This window comes from Oreochromis aureus, linkage group 10 (assembly GCF_013358895.1).
Source record: "Oreochromis aureus strain Israel breed Guangdong linkage group 10, ZZ_aureus, whole genome shotgun sequence".
Taxonomy (NCBI): domain Eukaryota; kingdom Metazoa; phylum Chordata; class Actinopteri; order Cichliformes; family Cichlidae; genus Oreochromis; species Oreochromis aureus.
Genome location: NC_052951.1, coordinates 31,653,820 through 31,671,115, shown reverse-complemented (window position 1 = coordinate 31,671,115; position 17,296 = coordinate 31,653,820). Strand labels below are relative to the sequence as shown.

Genomic DNA, 17,296 nt, shown 5'->3' with positions numbered 1-17,296 from the left:
TATAAACACCTCATACCATGTTCGATCACTGTGTATCAAGTGCGACGATGGAGGGGTGATGGTGCAGCCACAGGACCTGGGCACCGTGCAATGAATGAGTCGCCCACCAACTCCTCTGTATAGAAAAGTTAAACTAAAGCTTGTTTGAAAGAGGTCACGCAGCAGCACAATGATCCCAAGAACAGCAGGAAATCTGCAGCAGAACTTCTGATGAAGAAAGAAGAGAATCAAGGTGTTACAAGTCCAGACCTCAACCTGATTGAAAGGAACTAAATGAACACTATAAATAAGAGTGGCCCAAAATCCCTCAGCAATGATTCACATTTCACATTGTGGGTTTAGGGTAATGTAAAGATCCAAATATATTCTTATCATCTCAAAAACCAAAGGGCTTTAACACTAAAATGTATGTAAGAGTGTTTCTTTGAAGGATACATTTGATAGTTTCTGAAACTGTTTGTTTGGCATGTAGTTAAAGATGCAACCCACTGCTAAATGGTTTCTACGTGAACAGGTGGATGTTCAGAGGTTAATAAGCGAAGAAAGCAGATCACATTCTTGTCTGTTGACAGCATTATCTAAGCTACATCTTTTATTGCTTCAGCTGGACTGAGGTTTTAAGTCTAAGTGCATCATCTCCCCTCCAGAAGAAGCTGGCTAAGGCTTAGATGGTGACAAGCAAGCTGAGGAGATAATTGGAAACCAAACAGTTTTTTTTTTTGAGAGAAATCTCTTCTACTTCAAAAAAGCACTGAACCAAACACCGGTGCTTTCTGTCGGATAAGGTGGAAGAAGACAAAGTATATGCTAAAACAGGACTGTCAGAAATGACTCCTCGTTGGAACTGTAAGTATTTTAACACACCACGTATTGTTTTTTTGGGCTTTAGCCTAAACCTCCTAATTTCCAAGTTGACCATGACTTTTTTGACTTTTCAAACAAGGTCCAAAAAGGAAATGTTGGATGAGTTTGGTGTGGAAGAACTTGATTGACCTACATAGAGCCCTGATCTCAACCCCATCAGACACCGTTGGGATGAACTAGAACAGAGATTGTGAGTGTCCCACATTGGTGTCTGACCTCAGAAATGCTCTTCTGGATGAATGGGCAAACATTTCCACAGACACTTTAAAATCTTGTAGAAAGCCTTCCCAGGAGAGTGGAAGCTGTTGTAGCTGCACAAGGCTCAATTTAGAATGGGATGTCGTAAATGCTCCTGTAGGTGTAATGTGTAGATAGGCTCACCCAATGCTGCTGTCTATATAGTGCATGTGGTAAAGCAAAGTAAACAGCTACTTATGGCCTAACTGTCCTGCTGCCTGGGTTAATCTATGGGATGCCATTAGGTTATTTTGTTTAGGTTGTTTTGCATGGCCAGAACAGTTAAACATGTTACATATAGAGTAAAGAAATGGTCCACTTACACCCAAAATTCAGTGTATCGAAGTAAGAATCAAAGCTTAGGTAGCAGCATTACAAAAAAAAAAAGTTCTCGTCCTTTGTGTCCTTTGCTGCAGTGCAAAAACAACACCCTACTTCAAGTATTGAGGAAAAATGTCAGTAAAAGCTCACAACCAAGGACACCTTGACAGAGGACCTGTGCTGCTAAAACGCATCGAGTAGATGGAGCCCAATAAAATGAGGAAGTGCTGCCAAGTTGCGTTTTCACTTTTGGGATTGATATTGAAAGCTACACGATGAACAATACCAATGAAAGCAGTGAGCTTTATTTGTAGAAAAGAATTAAGTAATTTACCAGGTTGCAGCAACGTGAAACACCACACTGAACACATTTTGCAACAAAACGTACAGCACCAGGGTTTGTTTGAAACAGCTGTTCTGTATCAGTCACAGTAAAAACAGCACGGCAACATCCTCATGAGTATGACAAACTGGTGGTTGACTGCATTGAGTGTACAAGACTATCAACCTATGGATGACTAGTTTTGATGGCAAGCCAATTGCACAGGTTGCCCGGTGGGAGGTAGCATGCCTCCAAACAATCCTGGTCCAACTTGGACTGAGTGCAATCACTCTCAGACAGATTAGTGAAGGTTTGCAAAAATTTGCCAGACAGATTGCCAACTGGCTGGATTCAGTTCATGTGAATTTCTGTTTAATGCAAATTTCTGTGTATGCAGACAGCAACAGATTTGTAACAGATGGCAACAGATGAGTGATTTATAACAGTTAATTGGCAGATTACAGATTGCTTTCAACTGCCAACTTGACCAATTACAAACTGATAGTGGAGCGACTCCATCCTATTGTTGTTTTGACTGTTGCAATACACCAAAGTTGTTTTGACCTGGTTCTCATCTTCATAGCAGCTGTTTCAAAGACAATGAGAGTGAAGTTCATTGCACATGGTTGCCATTGTCTCCAACCACTGTTTTCTGGAGTACGACTGTAGATATAGGGCATTAGGGGACTGACTTTTTGCATTTTCAAAAAAAGATGCTTTCTATATATCTATAGGTCTGTACTGAGTGTGTCTAGCAGGGCTGGAAGTTAAACTTGTTTACATTATGAGCTACCTTGCATAAAAAAGTGCTCTGATGGATCTATAATTAATAATGTAAGCATATGGATGTGCTGAGAAAACTGCAACGTTTTTATGGTGGCACTCAGCACTCTGAGCAACTGAGTTTCTATATCTGTTTGGTTTAAGACAAACACAACTTGGTCTGGAAGGTTAAAATTACATTTTCCTTTGGGGCTAAACTACTTTGTAAAGGTCAGCATACTTTCTGACACCCTCAGTCTCTGGACAGCATCACACTGTTTCCTTAATCAGGCCTTAATCAGGCCTTAATCAGGGTCATAACTTTACAGATATTTCCAATACACCTTTATATCTATCTGATTTAAAAATTTAAATTAGTTTTGACTGTAATGTCTTCTTCTTCATGCACATTAAAAATAAATGAAGCAGGGCCTGAAACTTCTACTCAGCTTGTGCATTACTAATGGGATGGAAACGCCACAAGGCATTCTAGGCCTGTTGCTGTTTACATTATACCTAGTGAGTAATGACCTTTTTTGTTTTTTAAATGTAGTTTTATATAAACTTTGCCTGGTGAAGCACCTCCATGATAAGCTGTGGCATCACCCAGGAGGATACACACAGAGAAACAGACACCTAAATAGCCTCTGGTTTACAGAATTACAAACGATCTTCTTGGGCGGACACGACTGAGAAGTGAAAAAGTCTCTGTATTTTAGTAAAGGCAAATAAGACTCACTTCTCCATCAAAACATACCCATCAAACACACCCACCCACACACTCGCAGCGTTTCCCAGTTGTTCTGGTTGATTAGCGTTCTGCTACTGTAGGGTATACGTGGGCGGATCTGTGATGGGAAGTGGAGCAAATTTAATGGTTGCAATAGGAGAGTGAGAAAGACATCAATCAGTTTGTACACACCCCGTCAGTCCTGAGGAGAGGTCTAATCAGGTAAAATAGGTGAAAAAACACTATTAATAAACAAGAGCTCAACAGAAAATGGCTACCCTCGCTGACCAGTATTAATCTTTCTTCACCCGTTTTCTTTCCCACGCCTTGACCTTGTGGACGTTATCTCTTCTTGTTCCAACTTTTCTTTTTCCTTTTTCCCTTCGCAGACATCCCTACGTCCCGTTATCCACAGTCACACCAGGCATCCGTCTCGCTCACTTTCTGCTCTGATTGACTGTCATCACATCTGACAGCACAGACGGGAGAAAGATGATAAACAAGACGTTTACACCACGGAGACATCCACGCCTCACACACATGCAAACACACACCATGTACACCGTGGAGAGGAACGACGAAGTCCGGAGCCACACACTCAGTCTGAGCTGAATTTGACTGATAGCTGATAACCTAAAGCTGTTCTACCTCAAAATCTTTCATCATCGTCATCATCTGGCTTTAAGTGGTTTATTCTGAACATGTTCACTGTGGTAAAACAAACATTGCTTTGTAGTTTGGAAGTGTGGTGTGTGGTGGGGGCGAAATTTTACAAGGGAGCGATCAGCGAGGCAGAATTAATCAGGATTTTCTTTGGGGAAAAATGTCAGGGAACTGGTATTGTCATGTGAACTCGCATGAAGGACGTCAAAATCACAGCTTCATTTAAATGCGGGTAAAAAGGTGAAGGAAACAAAAACCCGAAAACAATAACGGAGCCGAACAGGAACAAACCGACAACTGGAGGTTCACACACCGTGACAGAGGACCCAACATGAACACAGGAGGAGATTAGGGCAGAGTGGACACACCTGGAGTACACAGCTGAACAGACTCATCACTGATGAGACAGAGGAAGTGAAACTGAACAGGAAACTATCAAAATTTTACAGGAAGCGACTAGCTCAGAGACTAAGACACAAACTTGGCAGAACAGACAGGGAAAGCAGAAAACGATGGCGACAGAACACAGGGACACGACTGGGACATGACTTCATATAGGTGATATGAATCAGAGACGAGATTAGGGCAGACTGGACACGAAGGGAAACTAACATGAACAAGAACGAAGACATATACGTAACAAAACTCAAAGGGTTTCAAGACCTTGAAAATATCTCATTCCAGATAACCAAACCAAAAATCCAGAACAGGCTTCAAATATTGCGTCAGAGACCCAGGACCATGACAGGCATCGGTAAACCTCCAAGAATGAATGGGAGAATGTCAGGGAACTAGTATACCGCCGAGATTTAACCCCTTTTTATTAAAAAATGGAAAATCCTTTCAGAAAAAACATATTAGCTGTTTTAGTTTTTATTGCTGTACCACTTAAGTACTGCAGTAAAACAACTCAGTGCCTTAATCCTGCATTCTCTTTAATGGCCTGCAGGGGGCGACTTTTCTGGTGGCAAAAGAAGCCTGATTGTATAGAAGTCTGTGTGAAAAAGGCTCTCAGCTCCTTTTATCTGTTATGTGAATAAAAACCTCGTTCTTTGCGATGTGTTCGTGGTCTTGGTTACTACTCTGAAGTCTTACTGAATACAACAGGATGATAATTTTTGCAAATTATGGCATCAAAGGAGTGTATCCTCAAAGCTCCTGCCAAAGGAGTGCAGTTGAAGTGTACCTCAGTTTGTGAGTTTGTGAGGTGAGAGTCACCTCTCATTTCATGCCCCGATTTCAAAAAGATTAATTTTTGTTTTACGCCCCCCCCCCACACACACACCTTGGAGAGCAAAAAGGAAACTGTAGGAATCAAATGCTTTTCCATTAATTAATTCCCATAAATTAATTCGTACCATCTGTGCGGTGTACCAATGTGAGTGATTGATCTGGTTTTCTGTCAGCACTTTATTACGTTGCATTACACTACACTGCTGCAGTATTTGTGAACTTTGATGTGAACTCAGGGTACATCTGTTCATGTATTGCATGAGACCGAGTGCTTGCTGTGTGCCGTGGAAAGACTCACCGCAGCTCTTTGAACGGCTCAGCTCTGACATGCGGCGTCTCCACTGATTTGCTGAACACGGCTCCTTCGGCCCCTGAAATCACAAAACACAGAATCAAACCACAAACCCCTCCTGTCCGATCAATGGACATAATCTCCAACACTCTGCTGATCTATACGGCTCCAGTCAGCGGGCACAGCGGCCCTCAGCTCGGCTCGCATCACTGATATAGTAGACACACACACGGATACACACATATGAGATGAAAAAAAAAGAAGATGCAACAACCGGGGCAAATAATAATGTAAAAATAAACTTTGCTTGCTGTTTAGATGTCTTCAGTTTTTCCTCATCACCTCCTCTAAGTTGTGAAACGACTCTCAGTAAGAGAAAGAAGCAACTGCTCTTGTTCCATGAAGGAACCCAGTGTGTGTGTTTCAGACATCAACATTATTGAAAAAAGAGAAGCCACAAGAGACTGTTACCCAGAAATGAAGTCCCCTCCAAAGTCGAAACTTTATTAATAACCCACAATTTCACTTTTCTCAGAACTCATATATACTTCCCTCTATCTTTAGACTCACTGTTTGGAAAAGCAAAAATAATCTTATTGGTGTAAAGTTCAGTAGTTCTGCAGAGAGCTGTGGTTCCCAAATGACATGCCAAAAAACCCCAACAACTTCAACTTACAACTGCACAAAAAGTTGTAAATGATTTACACACACACATTTCCCCTAACAAACCACCAGTGCAGACAAACTAAGGACCAGCTTAAGAGAAAAGCTGCTGGTCTTGTGGTTTCACCCAACAGCACTCAGTCCCAGTTTACCATCTACTGGAAGGTGTTGGCTAATGCTAACATGTTGCTTAGCACACCTGGACAGCAACCATCTCTTCTTTCAAACATCCCAAGTCTTAAACTCAAACATGTCTGCCCCGGGCTCTGATTCTACTGGACGTCACTTCCTGTTTAAAGGGAGTTCTTCCCCCCCACCATTGCAGAGCGCTGCTCATAATGGATTGCTGGTTCATTGGGGTTCTTTTTCTTTGATGTACAATATAAACATCTTACTACACTCGGAACTTAATCGGACATAACAAGAGTGATAGTTGGACTGAGGGAAAGTTTTTGCTCACATAATGTGCTTAACAGACTTTGTTTTGGTATAAAATGCTTTGAACAGGTTCAGAATTGTGGTGATAAAGTGAACTGCAAAGAAGTGTGATTGCCAAGCTCCTCCTGGGTAACAAGAACATAGGAAGTATTTTCTAAATCTGCCATCTGAGCCTGAGAAACACTGGTCTCAACATCTGTTATGTAACACTGACCAGGCTTTTGTAAGATGGGAATGATGCCAGCTCTCATTCTTGACTCCAGGCTGTTTCTGAAGAAATGTGAAAAACATAAATGTGATTTTTGTTTTCTGATTTTCTTTGGATGGACAAAAAGAACACGATATGTGGATTCACACTCACACTCAGCTAAGCCATATTTCAGTTGTTTTTGACATTCTGAATTCCTAAATCTCCTGACATATGACTTATAGTGCAGTGCTTGATCATGACAAAGTGTAAGTGTTAAAATACAAAGTAATGCTCAGGTGGTCCTCAACCGTGGGCCCTGATCGATCATAGCACCAATATAGCAGCAGCAGCAGCAGCAGGTCGTGTAAACTGGAGCATTCAGGGACATCAAATCAACCAAGCATCAGGTGCAGATCAATGGGCATGACTAAATACATTTCAAAACATTTTGACACGCTTCTGGAAGCCCAAACATTTCTTGCTGTGAGACACGCTTTTCTGTTTTAAGTACCACGACAGATGAGGACTAAAAGAAAAAAATTCCAATTATGTGAGATACAATATTTGCAGACATTTAACCTCAATTCAGAGTGATGGAGTGTGTTTGTACAGGTGAAGCCAGCGTCCCTCTCAACACGTCAAATCTTTGACATTTCTATTATGAGACTGTCAAACCTACAAGAGACCAAAAGGTAACAGTTGATGACAGATACAGTACTGGAGCCTCACTCTGCTTCCTCCTCCTTTTCTGACTCTGAGGAAGACCATCATTTACAAAATGAACACCATGTTCATCAAGTTCAATAAAACACAAGACTTATGACTGAGACCAGAAAGTCATCAGGAAAATTACTTAAATCCGTTGGTTGTAAAAAGTTGTTCCCTGTTCAAAGCAGTCTGGCCATTCTCCTCTGACCTCTGACATCAACAGGACATTTTCTCCTAGAGAACCTCAGCTCGCCAGATAGCATCTCTTTTTCAGACCATTCTCAGTAAATCCTAGAGACGATAGTGTTTGAAAATCCCAGTAGATCCCTGTCTGGCACAAACATCCATGCCACCTTTCAATGTCTCTTAAATCTTTCTCACTCTGACGCTCGGTTTGAACTTTAGCAGGTTGTCTTGATCACGTCTACATGCATAAATTCATGAGCTGCTGCCAAGTGAGTGGCTGATAATTGCTTCAAAGAGCACTTGAAAAGGTGTACCTAATAAATTGGCTGGTAAATCTATATGACTTTAATGTCAATTTTTTGCTACATTCTTTGTCCTCATAAACATAAACCAGCTCAAATATATCAAATGAAGGGTTTCGTTATTTAAATAATTAACCATGAAGTTAAATATACTTGGTATAAATCAATGTATACCCATCAAGTAGGTTTCATTTGAACGGTTTCCATTGCATTTACTGTTTTCAACAAATCTATATACCATATCTTTCAGACCATAAGGCTCACTTGATTATAAGGTACATTAAGCGGAACAAAACAGTCAGATAAGTCAAACTTTACTCAACTCATTCTTCTTGCTTCCTCCACTTCCGTACCATTGATTCATTAATGTTGAATTCTCTGGCAGCTGCTCTATTCCTATGTTGTTGCAGTATATTATTACTAACCTCGTATTGTGGATGGATTATCTCAGTTGTTCTCCTGACTGAAGTTTGGTCTGTTTACAGCATCCTGCCATGCGATTGCATTTGTCCCTAACCATCAGGAACCCTCACTTTAACGAGTGGAAAAAAGTTAGCATTCATCCTCCAGCTTCACTGTGTTTATGCTATGCTAACATAGCTGTGTCGCTAGCGATCATGTAGCACATCATTACATACCAGCTAGCCCAACTTCAGTAACCCTACAAACGTCACTGCTGTTTAGTTTTCTGTCTTCATTTATGTTGGAAGTGATAGCAGAGCTGTACGTTTGAATGTTTCAGAAATCTCTCAGTCAGAACATGCTATATCATGTTTAGGTAACTAGCGAGCTAACTTCTTGCTAACTTCAAACTCAGTTAAATGTAATAAATTGTTTTCATGGATGCCTGGATGTTAAACTTAATTGTTACACCTGGTAAAGCAGCAACGCTGATAATTTTATTAAAGATGAAAGAATTTAGACAGATTTAACTCTGTGTTTGTTTGACTTTGGGACCTGAAGCAGACGGCGTTTTGGACCCAGATTACTCCACGCAGTGTTGCCAACTCCTCAGTAAAGAAAATCGCTATTGGCTGTCCTAAAAGTCGCCAGAAGTCGCCAAATGACGTCATCGCCTAATTTGCATAATTGGTCATGCTAATGTAATTGTAACCTACGTTGTTGGAGAGAGAAATAACATCGTGGAAGAGACAAAGTGAGTAAAATATACCTTAAATGCATTTAGAATTTATTTAGAGCTACAAATTAAATTTCTTTTAGCAATTATTGTTTTTTTTAAGGTCCCAATTCCAACCCTGCTCCTTTATCCGGGCTTGGACCGGCAAAAGTGACCCGAAATAGGCACTCTGGCGGAGTTACTTTGTGTGTGTGTGTGTGTGTGTGTGTGTTCATAAGTAGTTTTAAAGCTTGTGATCCACAAAACAGCATAACGGTAAAAGAAGAACTGACTGCGTTACAGTCAGTGCGGGAACAGCGGCTTCGCTCATCCGCGATTCATTTGCAGTTTGGACGCATAGGTGTGAACGTCTCCTGCCCTGATAGCAGCAGCGCGAGGACTATCCTCCGCCTGTGAGCGCTTTGGCACGGGCGAGGTGCCCATGGCAGCACCCGCTGCTTGTTGAGAGGAGTGATACGCGTTTTCACGTCAAAAAGTCGTCATAAATAAGTTTATATCCAATAACACCAGAAAAAGTCGCCAGATTTGTCGCTAGTCGCTTTTTAGAAAAAAAGTCGCTATAGGGGTCTGAAAACTCGCTAAATATAGCGACAAAGTCACTAAGTTGGCAACACTGACTCCGCGAGGCTCCTGACTAATGTAGCTGTAATGCTCCAACAATCCATCGAGCGGTGCAGCTTTGTTGCTTACCAAAGTCATACTAAAACATTTTTTGACAGATTTTTGAGCGCCGTGTACCACATAAAATCGGTTCGAGGTCAGAATTCATACATAAGGCGCACTGGATTATAAGGCGCACTGTTGATTTTCAAGAAAATTAAAAGATTTTAAGTGTGCCTTATAGTGCGGATAATACAGTATACAGATTAGTGAGCATTTTGGGCATAAATATTTGAGTGCACACTCGTATTCTTTTATATACAGAAAGAAACCATTTCTTAGTAAATATGAAGAATACATGCTGCTAATGTTGGTCGAAACAAAGTGCAACACTAGTTTTGAAGCTGAAAGTCTTTAACGGCATACTCACCTGTACAGAAACAGATTAGTTTGTTCGATGTGTATTTTTTATTTAAAAGGCGTTTAATGCACAAAATTCCCTGATGTCTGGATGTTTACACTCCTGGTCCTTTGAGGACCTTTTTCATTACGCAGATAGACCTGTCTGCCATTCAGGGAAATAAAATCTGTTTACACAAAGTGGTGCTCCAGCTCGGCCTTATGGGATAGATGACTCTCCTCTTAATCGCTGCTACAGGTGGAGCCGCTTCTGTTCTGCTTTGGTTTTCACCCAAACGGGCGGCGGTTGTCACGACAAGATCAGCAGCATCGGATGTTTCACTTTGTGTGTCAATATATTTTACAGCATTTCAGTCCACGCTGGAAATAAATGGGAACAAGTGCTTTATTCTTTTCAATCTGCATTTTAAAAACTGTAATTTCTCTGTTTTTTTTCATGTGAAATTGAAGGTTAGAGAAAGACAAATAACTATTTCCAGCAGCCCATGAAAGCTCTGGTGACTTTTAAACACCTCCTGCTCAGTCAGTTAGAGACGCAGCACGTAGATGTAAAGTGAAGTAGAAGCCTCGGTGCATGTCACCCCCCCCAACTCTTTCCAGCAGAGAAGTGAGTGAAGATAAAACAGAAGCCTCACATTAGAAATCCCAGCTCTCATTTGGAATAAAAAGAACAGAAAGCTCTTTGCCTTGCTGCCGGCTGTCACTCTGCTTTAACGCACTAGTTTAAAGGATAAAACCAGTACCACTTTATTCTAATTCCACCACCTTTATTAGCCCATAACTCATATAAAAAGTTCAAATTGTACAGACATTTTTTAAAACTCTCTTTCTATTATCAAATCGCCCAGACGTCTGGAGCTGCCGTTTTATTTGCAGTTGAATCATTTTTTAAAAGAAGATAACTTTTATGTTCTTCAACAAAGACTCTCCTGGATAACTGCTTTCAGAAAAGGCAGTTTTAGAGACACCTTTTCCTACAAGGTGTATTTTTTATTAACATATTATGGTGGATTGTGGTTCTGTATAGTTCCTCTTTAGCGTTCTATTATATCTTAGTGTTTGTGTGTCCTCTTCAGAAGTTGTCAGCTTCTGTTTCAAACATACTTTCACATTTACATGCAGTTATTCTCCTCCTGTATTCCCATTCTGTTCCCTCAGTCTTTTCTAGGCTTTTTTTCCCCTCTTTCTGTGCCAAGTTTGTATGTTTGAGTCTTGGTCTCACTGTTAGTTATTTCCTGTTTTAGTTTGATGGTCTATTATTACTCTAACATTGTATTTAGTTCTGCTTTCCTTGTCTCGTCTTCTGGGTTTAGTATCAGCTGCCCTCCCTCCTGTTTCCTCCCGCCATCGTTATCCGGTGTGTATTTACTGTCTCCATCTCCACTCGTCCGTTGTCATGTCCTCGCTCATCGTTGTGCGTTCCATTCCCGCTATCGTCATGTGTTTTGTGCTTTCTGTTTTACCCTTTTCAATTACCAGCATTAAAGCTGAGTTTAAGTTCATTTCTGCCTAATGAGTCCTGCGTCTCGGTCTAGATCCTGTCTGCCACATAGCCACTTCATAACAAAAGTAGAAACCGTTGAGAGCCAAGAATCTGTCATTTTAAGAATGGTTGTGAATAAAAAATACAAAGCAATGTTTTTCAGGTGATTTAAAATGAAACCAAAAAGAAAAACGGGATGAAAACTGTTGCTAAATTTATTCACAGCAGAGTTTCATGGCCTCCAATTCTTCCATGATGGTTGCGGCTGAATCACATAAAACCAAAGTCCTTGTAATTGGTCCTGAGCGTATTTCTAACAATGTCACTGGCTGCCTAGTTTAGTCCAGTCTTGCTTCAGTTTCCCCGTCTAAAGCTGGTAAAAAACATGGCAGCAAGGCTCCCCACAAAACCTTATTTAAGTTCAGTTTTATTTACACAGCACCATACAGGGAGTGCAGAATTATTAGGCAAGTTGTATTTTTGAGGAATAATTTTATTATTGAACAACAACCATGTTCTCAATGAACCCAAAAAACTCATTAATATCAAAGCTGAATGTTTTTGGAAGTAGTTTTTAGTTTGTTTTTAGTTTTAGCTATTTTAGGGGGATATCTGTGTGTGCAGGTGACTATTACTGTGCATAATTATTAGGCAACTTAACAAAAAACAAATATATACCCATTTCAATGATTTATTTTTACCAGTGAAACCAATATAACATCTCCACATTCACAAATATACATTTCTGACATTCAAAAACAAAACAAAAACAAATCAGCGACCAATATAGCCACCTTTCTTTGCAAGGACACTCAAAAGCCTGCCATCCATGGATCCTGTCAGTGTTTTGATCTGTTCACCATCAACATTGCGTGCAGCAGCAACCACAGCCTCCCAGACACTGTTCAGAGAGGTGTACTGTTTTCCCTCCTTGTAAATCTCACATTTGATGATGGACCATAGGTTCTCAATGGGGTTCAGATCAGGTGAACAAGGAGGCCATGTCATTAGTTTTTCTTCTTTTATACCCTTTCTTGCCAGCCACGCTGTGGAGTACTTGGACGCGTGTGATGGAGCATTGTCCTGCATGAAAATCATGTTTTTCTTGAAGGATGCAGACTTCTTCCTGTACCACTGCTTGAAGAAGGTGTCTTCCAGAAACTGGCAGTAGGACTGAGTTGAGCTTGACTCCATCCTCAACCCGAAAAGGCCCCACAAGCTCATCTTTGATGATACCAGCCCAAACCAGTACTCCACCTCCACCTTGCTGGCGTCTGAGTCGGACTGGAGCTCTCTGCCCTTTACCAATCCAGCCACGGGCCCATCCATCTGGCCCATCAAGACTCACTCTCATTTCATCAGTCCATAAAACCTTAGAAAAATCAGTCTTGAGATATTTCTTGGCCCAGTCTTGACGTTTCAGCTTGTGTGTCTTGTTCAGTGGTGGTCGTCTTTCAGCCTTTCTTACCTTGGCCATGTCTCTGAGTATTGCACACCTTGTGCTTTTGGGCACTCCAGTGATGTTGCAGCTCTGAAATATGGCCAAACTGGTGGCAAGTGGCATCTTGGCAGCTGCACGCTTGACTTTTCTCAGTTCATGGGCAGTTATTTTGCGCCTTGGTTTTTCCACACGCTTCTTGCGACCCTGTTGACTATTTTGAATGAAACGCTTGATTGTTCGATGATCACGCTTCAGAAGCTTTGCAATTTTAAGACTGCTGCATCCCTCTGCAAGATATCTCACTATTTTTGACTTTTCTGAGCCTGTCAAGTCCTTCTTTTGACCCATTTTCCCAAAGGAAAGGAAGTTGCCTAATAATTATGCACACCTGATATAGGGTGTTGATGTCATTAGACCACACCCCTTCTCATTACAGAGATGCACATCACCTAATATGCTTAATTGGTAGTAGGCTTTCGAGCCTATACAGCTTGGAGTAAGACAACATGCATGAAGAGGATGATGTGGACAAAATACTCATTTGCCTAATAATTCTGCACTCCCTGTATCACAACAGTCATGTCAAGGTGCTTTATATTTTAAGGTTAAGACGAATTAATGCAGAGAAATGATATTACAGTGATACAGAGAAAACCCCAATAATCAGATGACCCCCTATACGCAAAGACTTGGTGATGGTGGGAAGGAAAAACTCTCTTTTAACAGGAAGAAACCTCCAGTAGAACTAGGCTCGGATAGGGGCGGCCATCTGCCATGACTGTCTTTCCCTGCCAAGATTAAGACCGGATAAAAGACAGGAGTGCATTAGAGCTATGTAATGTATGTAATGTAAGCAATGTAATAATTTATTCTAGGATGTAAATCTCCATTTTAAATCATCAAACTGAACGTTGAATATGAGTTAAAACAATTAAATATCAGAATCAGTCCTAAAATCTGAAATAAATTGGCGTGGAAGCTCTTCATGCTCCCAGTAAACGCCACAGACCGTCACACCAGATAGTATATTTCTGCCTCACTGATATTATTGGTATTCTGTAGTGGAAACACTTTTTTTCAGGCAGAAGAGTGTGACGACTCCATTCGTGTGCACCTCCATGAATAAGACTTGATTTATCTGATTTTTCTGGTCACAAGCGCCGCATGAATTCTGAGCAGACAGCAGCAATACGTCACAGCGCTGACATGTTCACGGGCCGGCGTGGGAGGGGTCGAATGGGAAAATAAATGAAGCCATTAAAGATTAATGTGGCCGTGCGAGCAGCTGCGTGTCCATGTGTGGCCATGTATATGTGCGTCTGTGTGTGCGTGGAGGTGTTTATGAGGGAGCAGTCAGACCAGGGGCAGATACCATCATCTGTGTCTTGAAGTGTCTCGGAGGTGATGAAATACAGAGACACGCGAGGCCCAGAAGATGCTCCCTCCAGGAATAATTCCAGTGATTGGTGGCCGTTGTGGACTACACATGAGCAACAATAACGCTACACCAAAGTCCTGAATTTATCTTCAAGAATTTATGTGAATAATGCAAAATAAGCTGTACACATTTTTCACATGGTGAAAAACTTCTGTGTGTTCTTGTACTAACCGATATATTTGTTTTTCACCAGCCGATCCAACTTAGTTTCAGGGTAACAACAACTACGCTGATAATAACACAAAGAAAAAGGAACAAACACTTGTCTTCACCAGAGAGACTTGAAGTGGATGCCAAGTAGAAATGTCGCTATTTGGCCAAGGGTTTCAATTAAAAACTATTTTGCTGGTAGAAAGCCAATGAGGGATGATGCCAATCCACAACAACAGTCACCTTAATGTGTTTTATATTGTAAGGTCAGGAGCCTACAATAATGCAAAGAAACCCCCAACAATCTGAGGACTCCCTATGAGCAAGCACCAGGTGACAGCGGGGAGGAAAAACTCCCTTTTAACAGGAAGAAACCTCCTGCACAAGGCCAGAGCCAATTAAAGCACCTATCTTTCACAGACACAGACAGCTACTCATTAATGCTAATGTACAAATAACACAAGGTGTAGAACTGGAGCACAGATGTGCTTCAGTGCAACAAAGCAACCAGAAAGACATATTCTTAATCAGATAGTTTCATTAAAAATATACTACAGCTGCACAAACACCACAAACCTGATGGAGAAGTCCAGTTTGGTGGTTTCTATTAGTTGAGCTCGAGTCTTGCAGAGAGCTAAAAGGGCCCAGCTTCATTCAAAGTGACTGAGAGCTGATAATGCAAACATCAAGCCTCAACACAAATTGAAACAGGTTAGGGACACCAAAGTTTAACCACAGTCCAGCTGGTACACAGGTGAAAAGAAGCAATAGAGACCGAAACCGTCATAATGTTCAGGTTTTTAATGTCTACGGGGATTCACTCACTCTTGTATTGATTAGACGACCTGCAGTTTTGGGACCCAGCATTTTGGAGCCGCACTTGTTGATGTGCGATTTGATGTCACCATGCTTCAACGTGTCGGATAATAATTTTGTCATTGTTCTTTGATCTTTTGAAGAATCTTTTCTTTATTCTGTCGCCTCTCTATCAGCAATATAAGTCTTGAGTTGCATGCATCTTCCAGACGTCCATCAACCATCTATCTTATCCCGGGTGCACTGTCCTATCACCAGCCTTTATTGGAGCTACCCTCTAGGAAGATGCTTTTAATGATCTGAGTCCAAGACACTTCAGATACAGTAATCATAGAAAAGTTGATTTAACATTGTGGCCTTCACTAGAACTGTGAGCTACACCTTCAGAAAAAGGTGTCCAGTAAGAAAACCCTACAGACATCTACATAAACCCCTAGAGCCAATACTGGACCTCAAGATAATTATGTGTATTTTTGAAGGTCCTAAATATACATACAGGTTTGCAAGAACTAAAAGGGTCATATTTGCAACTTTTTTTTGGATTGTAGGTCCAGTATCTGTTCAGCTAAAACAAATTAATTAAAATATGAATTTTACTCTTAGTTTTGAAGGTCTTGACATTTCCTTATTTATTCAAGTTAAACGAAGAGCAGGTTTCGTTTCTGTGGGTTTCCTTCTGCATCTGTCTTGTTTATCAGTAGCATGGTGGTGCAGTAGTAGGGCATGTGTTAGCCTTCCAGAGGTCTGGTAACATTAGCATTTGTTGCAGATATTAGGATAATACCTATATGCACCATACATTACATGAAAGTACAAAATAGTCATTAGAAGTTCAAGACAGGTGCGAGTAAATGCCCACTGTCAGGGGTGCAATGTCAGTACATTACAAAGCATTGCCCCAGTCACAAGAGTGTACTCCTAAGTTACTGAATGTTAGTGAATGAGCTCCTCACTCTGTCTCTGAGGCTGAGCACAGACACCCTTTGTGGTCATATATTTAGCAGTAAATATACAGGTTAGCCTTCAATGTCAGCTCTCTTTCCATGACAACAGGTAGCGGGTGTAGCGTCTACACCTCTTCAGATGGCACTGATAGATTCTGCGGGTGCTGAGACAAATCCCAGAAAGCTCCCAGGGTTTTTAGTTAGTTGCTCAAACTCAAATGAACATGAACAGAAAGAGAGCGACAGATGTGTCCCCAAATCTGCAACAATTCCCTGTGGGTGGAAAAAAATATGCCACTAATGCACAATAAAAAATGCACAATTTGAATTTAAACTATCTTCACTTTATGGTCATGGCCATGCAACACCAATATACAGTGCTGGGTTTGATACAGGGTTTGATCTTCCATGAAATTTAATGTCACTTATTCCATGCACACACCTGCTGCTCACACAGTAAGTCGCTAACGTATATGTTCACCATAAGAAGTGCATGTACATGATAATTATAGGAAACAGACAAAGCCTTGCTGGATGTAATTAACCAGCAGTTACACATTCATCTTTCAATTCAATCTCATCTAATTTGCACGCACAACTAACAACTGATTAGATGATAACAGCCATGTGGGACCTGTAACCTTTCAAAGAAAGCCACACACACACACACGCACCCACATACAGATCCATAAAATACTGCTGGTGAAAGCTCAGCAAATCTTTGCTGCTGTTCCGGTTTTTTAACCATGAAATTATGACCGCTGACTGGACGTCCAACTGCATGAAACCCACTCACATCCTGTCAGAGAAAATTCTGCTCTGACGGCGTTGGATAAAACCGATTTGTGATGTTCACTGCACTGCGTAGTGATTTTGTGATGAAGTGTTGTAATTTACTTTCCTGGTACACCCAATTTCCCTCAATCTGTCTCGAACACCTCTGCTGCAACTGGTG

The 17,296-nt window shown here is 41.0% G+C and overlaps 1 protein-coding gene across 3 annotated transcripts in view; it reads right to left on the bottom strand.

Moving 5' to 3' along the window:
- Positions 1-17,296, bottom strand: part of sgcd (sarcoglycan, delta (dystrophin-associated glycoprotein)) — a 458,641-nt gene that overhangs the window by 23,152 nt on the left and 418,193 nt on the right. For all 3 annotated transcript variants that reach the window (XM_039618529.1, XM_039618530.1, XM_031750357.2), the window contains one exon: positions 5,431-5,503. In XM_039618529.1, coding sequence (XP_039474463.1) covers positions 5,431-5,503 — 73 coding nt within the window. The remainder of the gene's footprint in view (positions 1-5,430; positions 5,504-17,296) is intronic.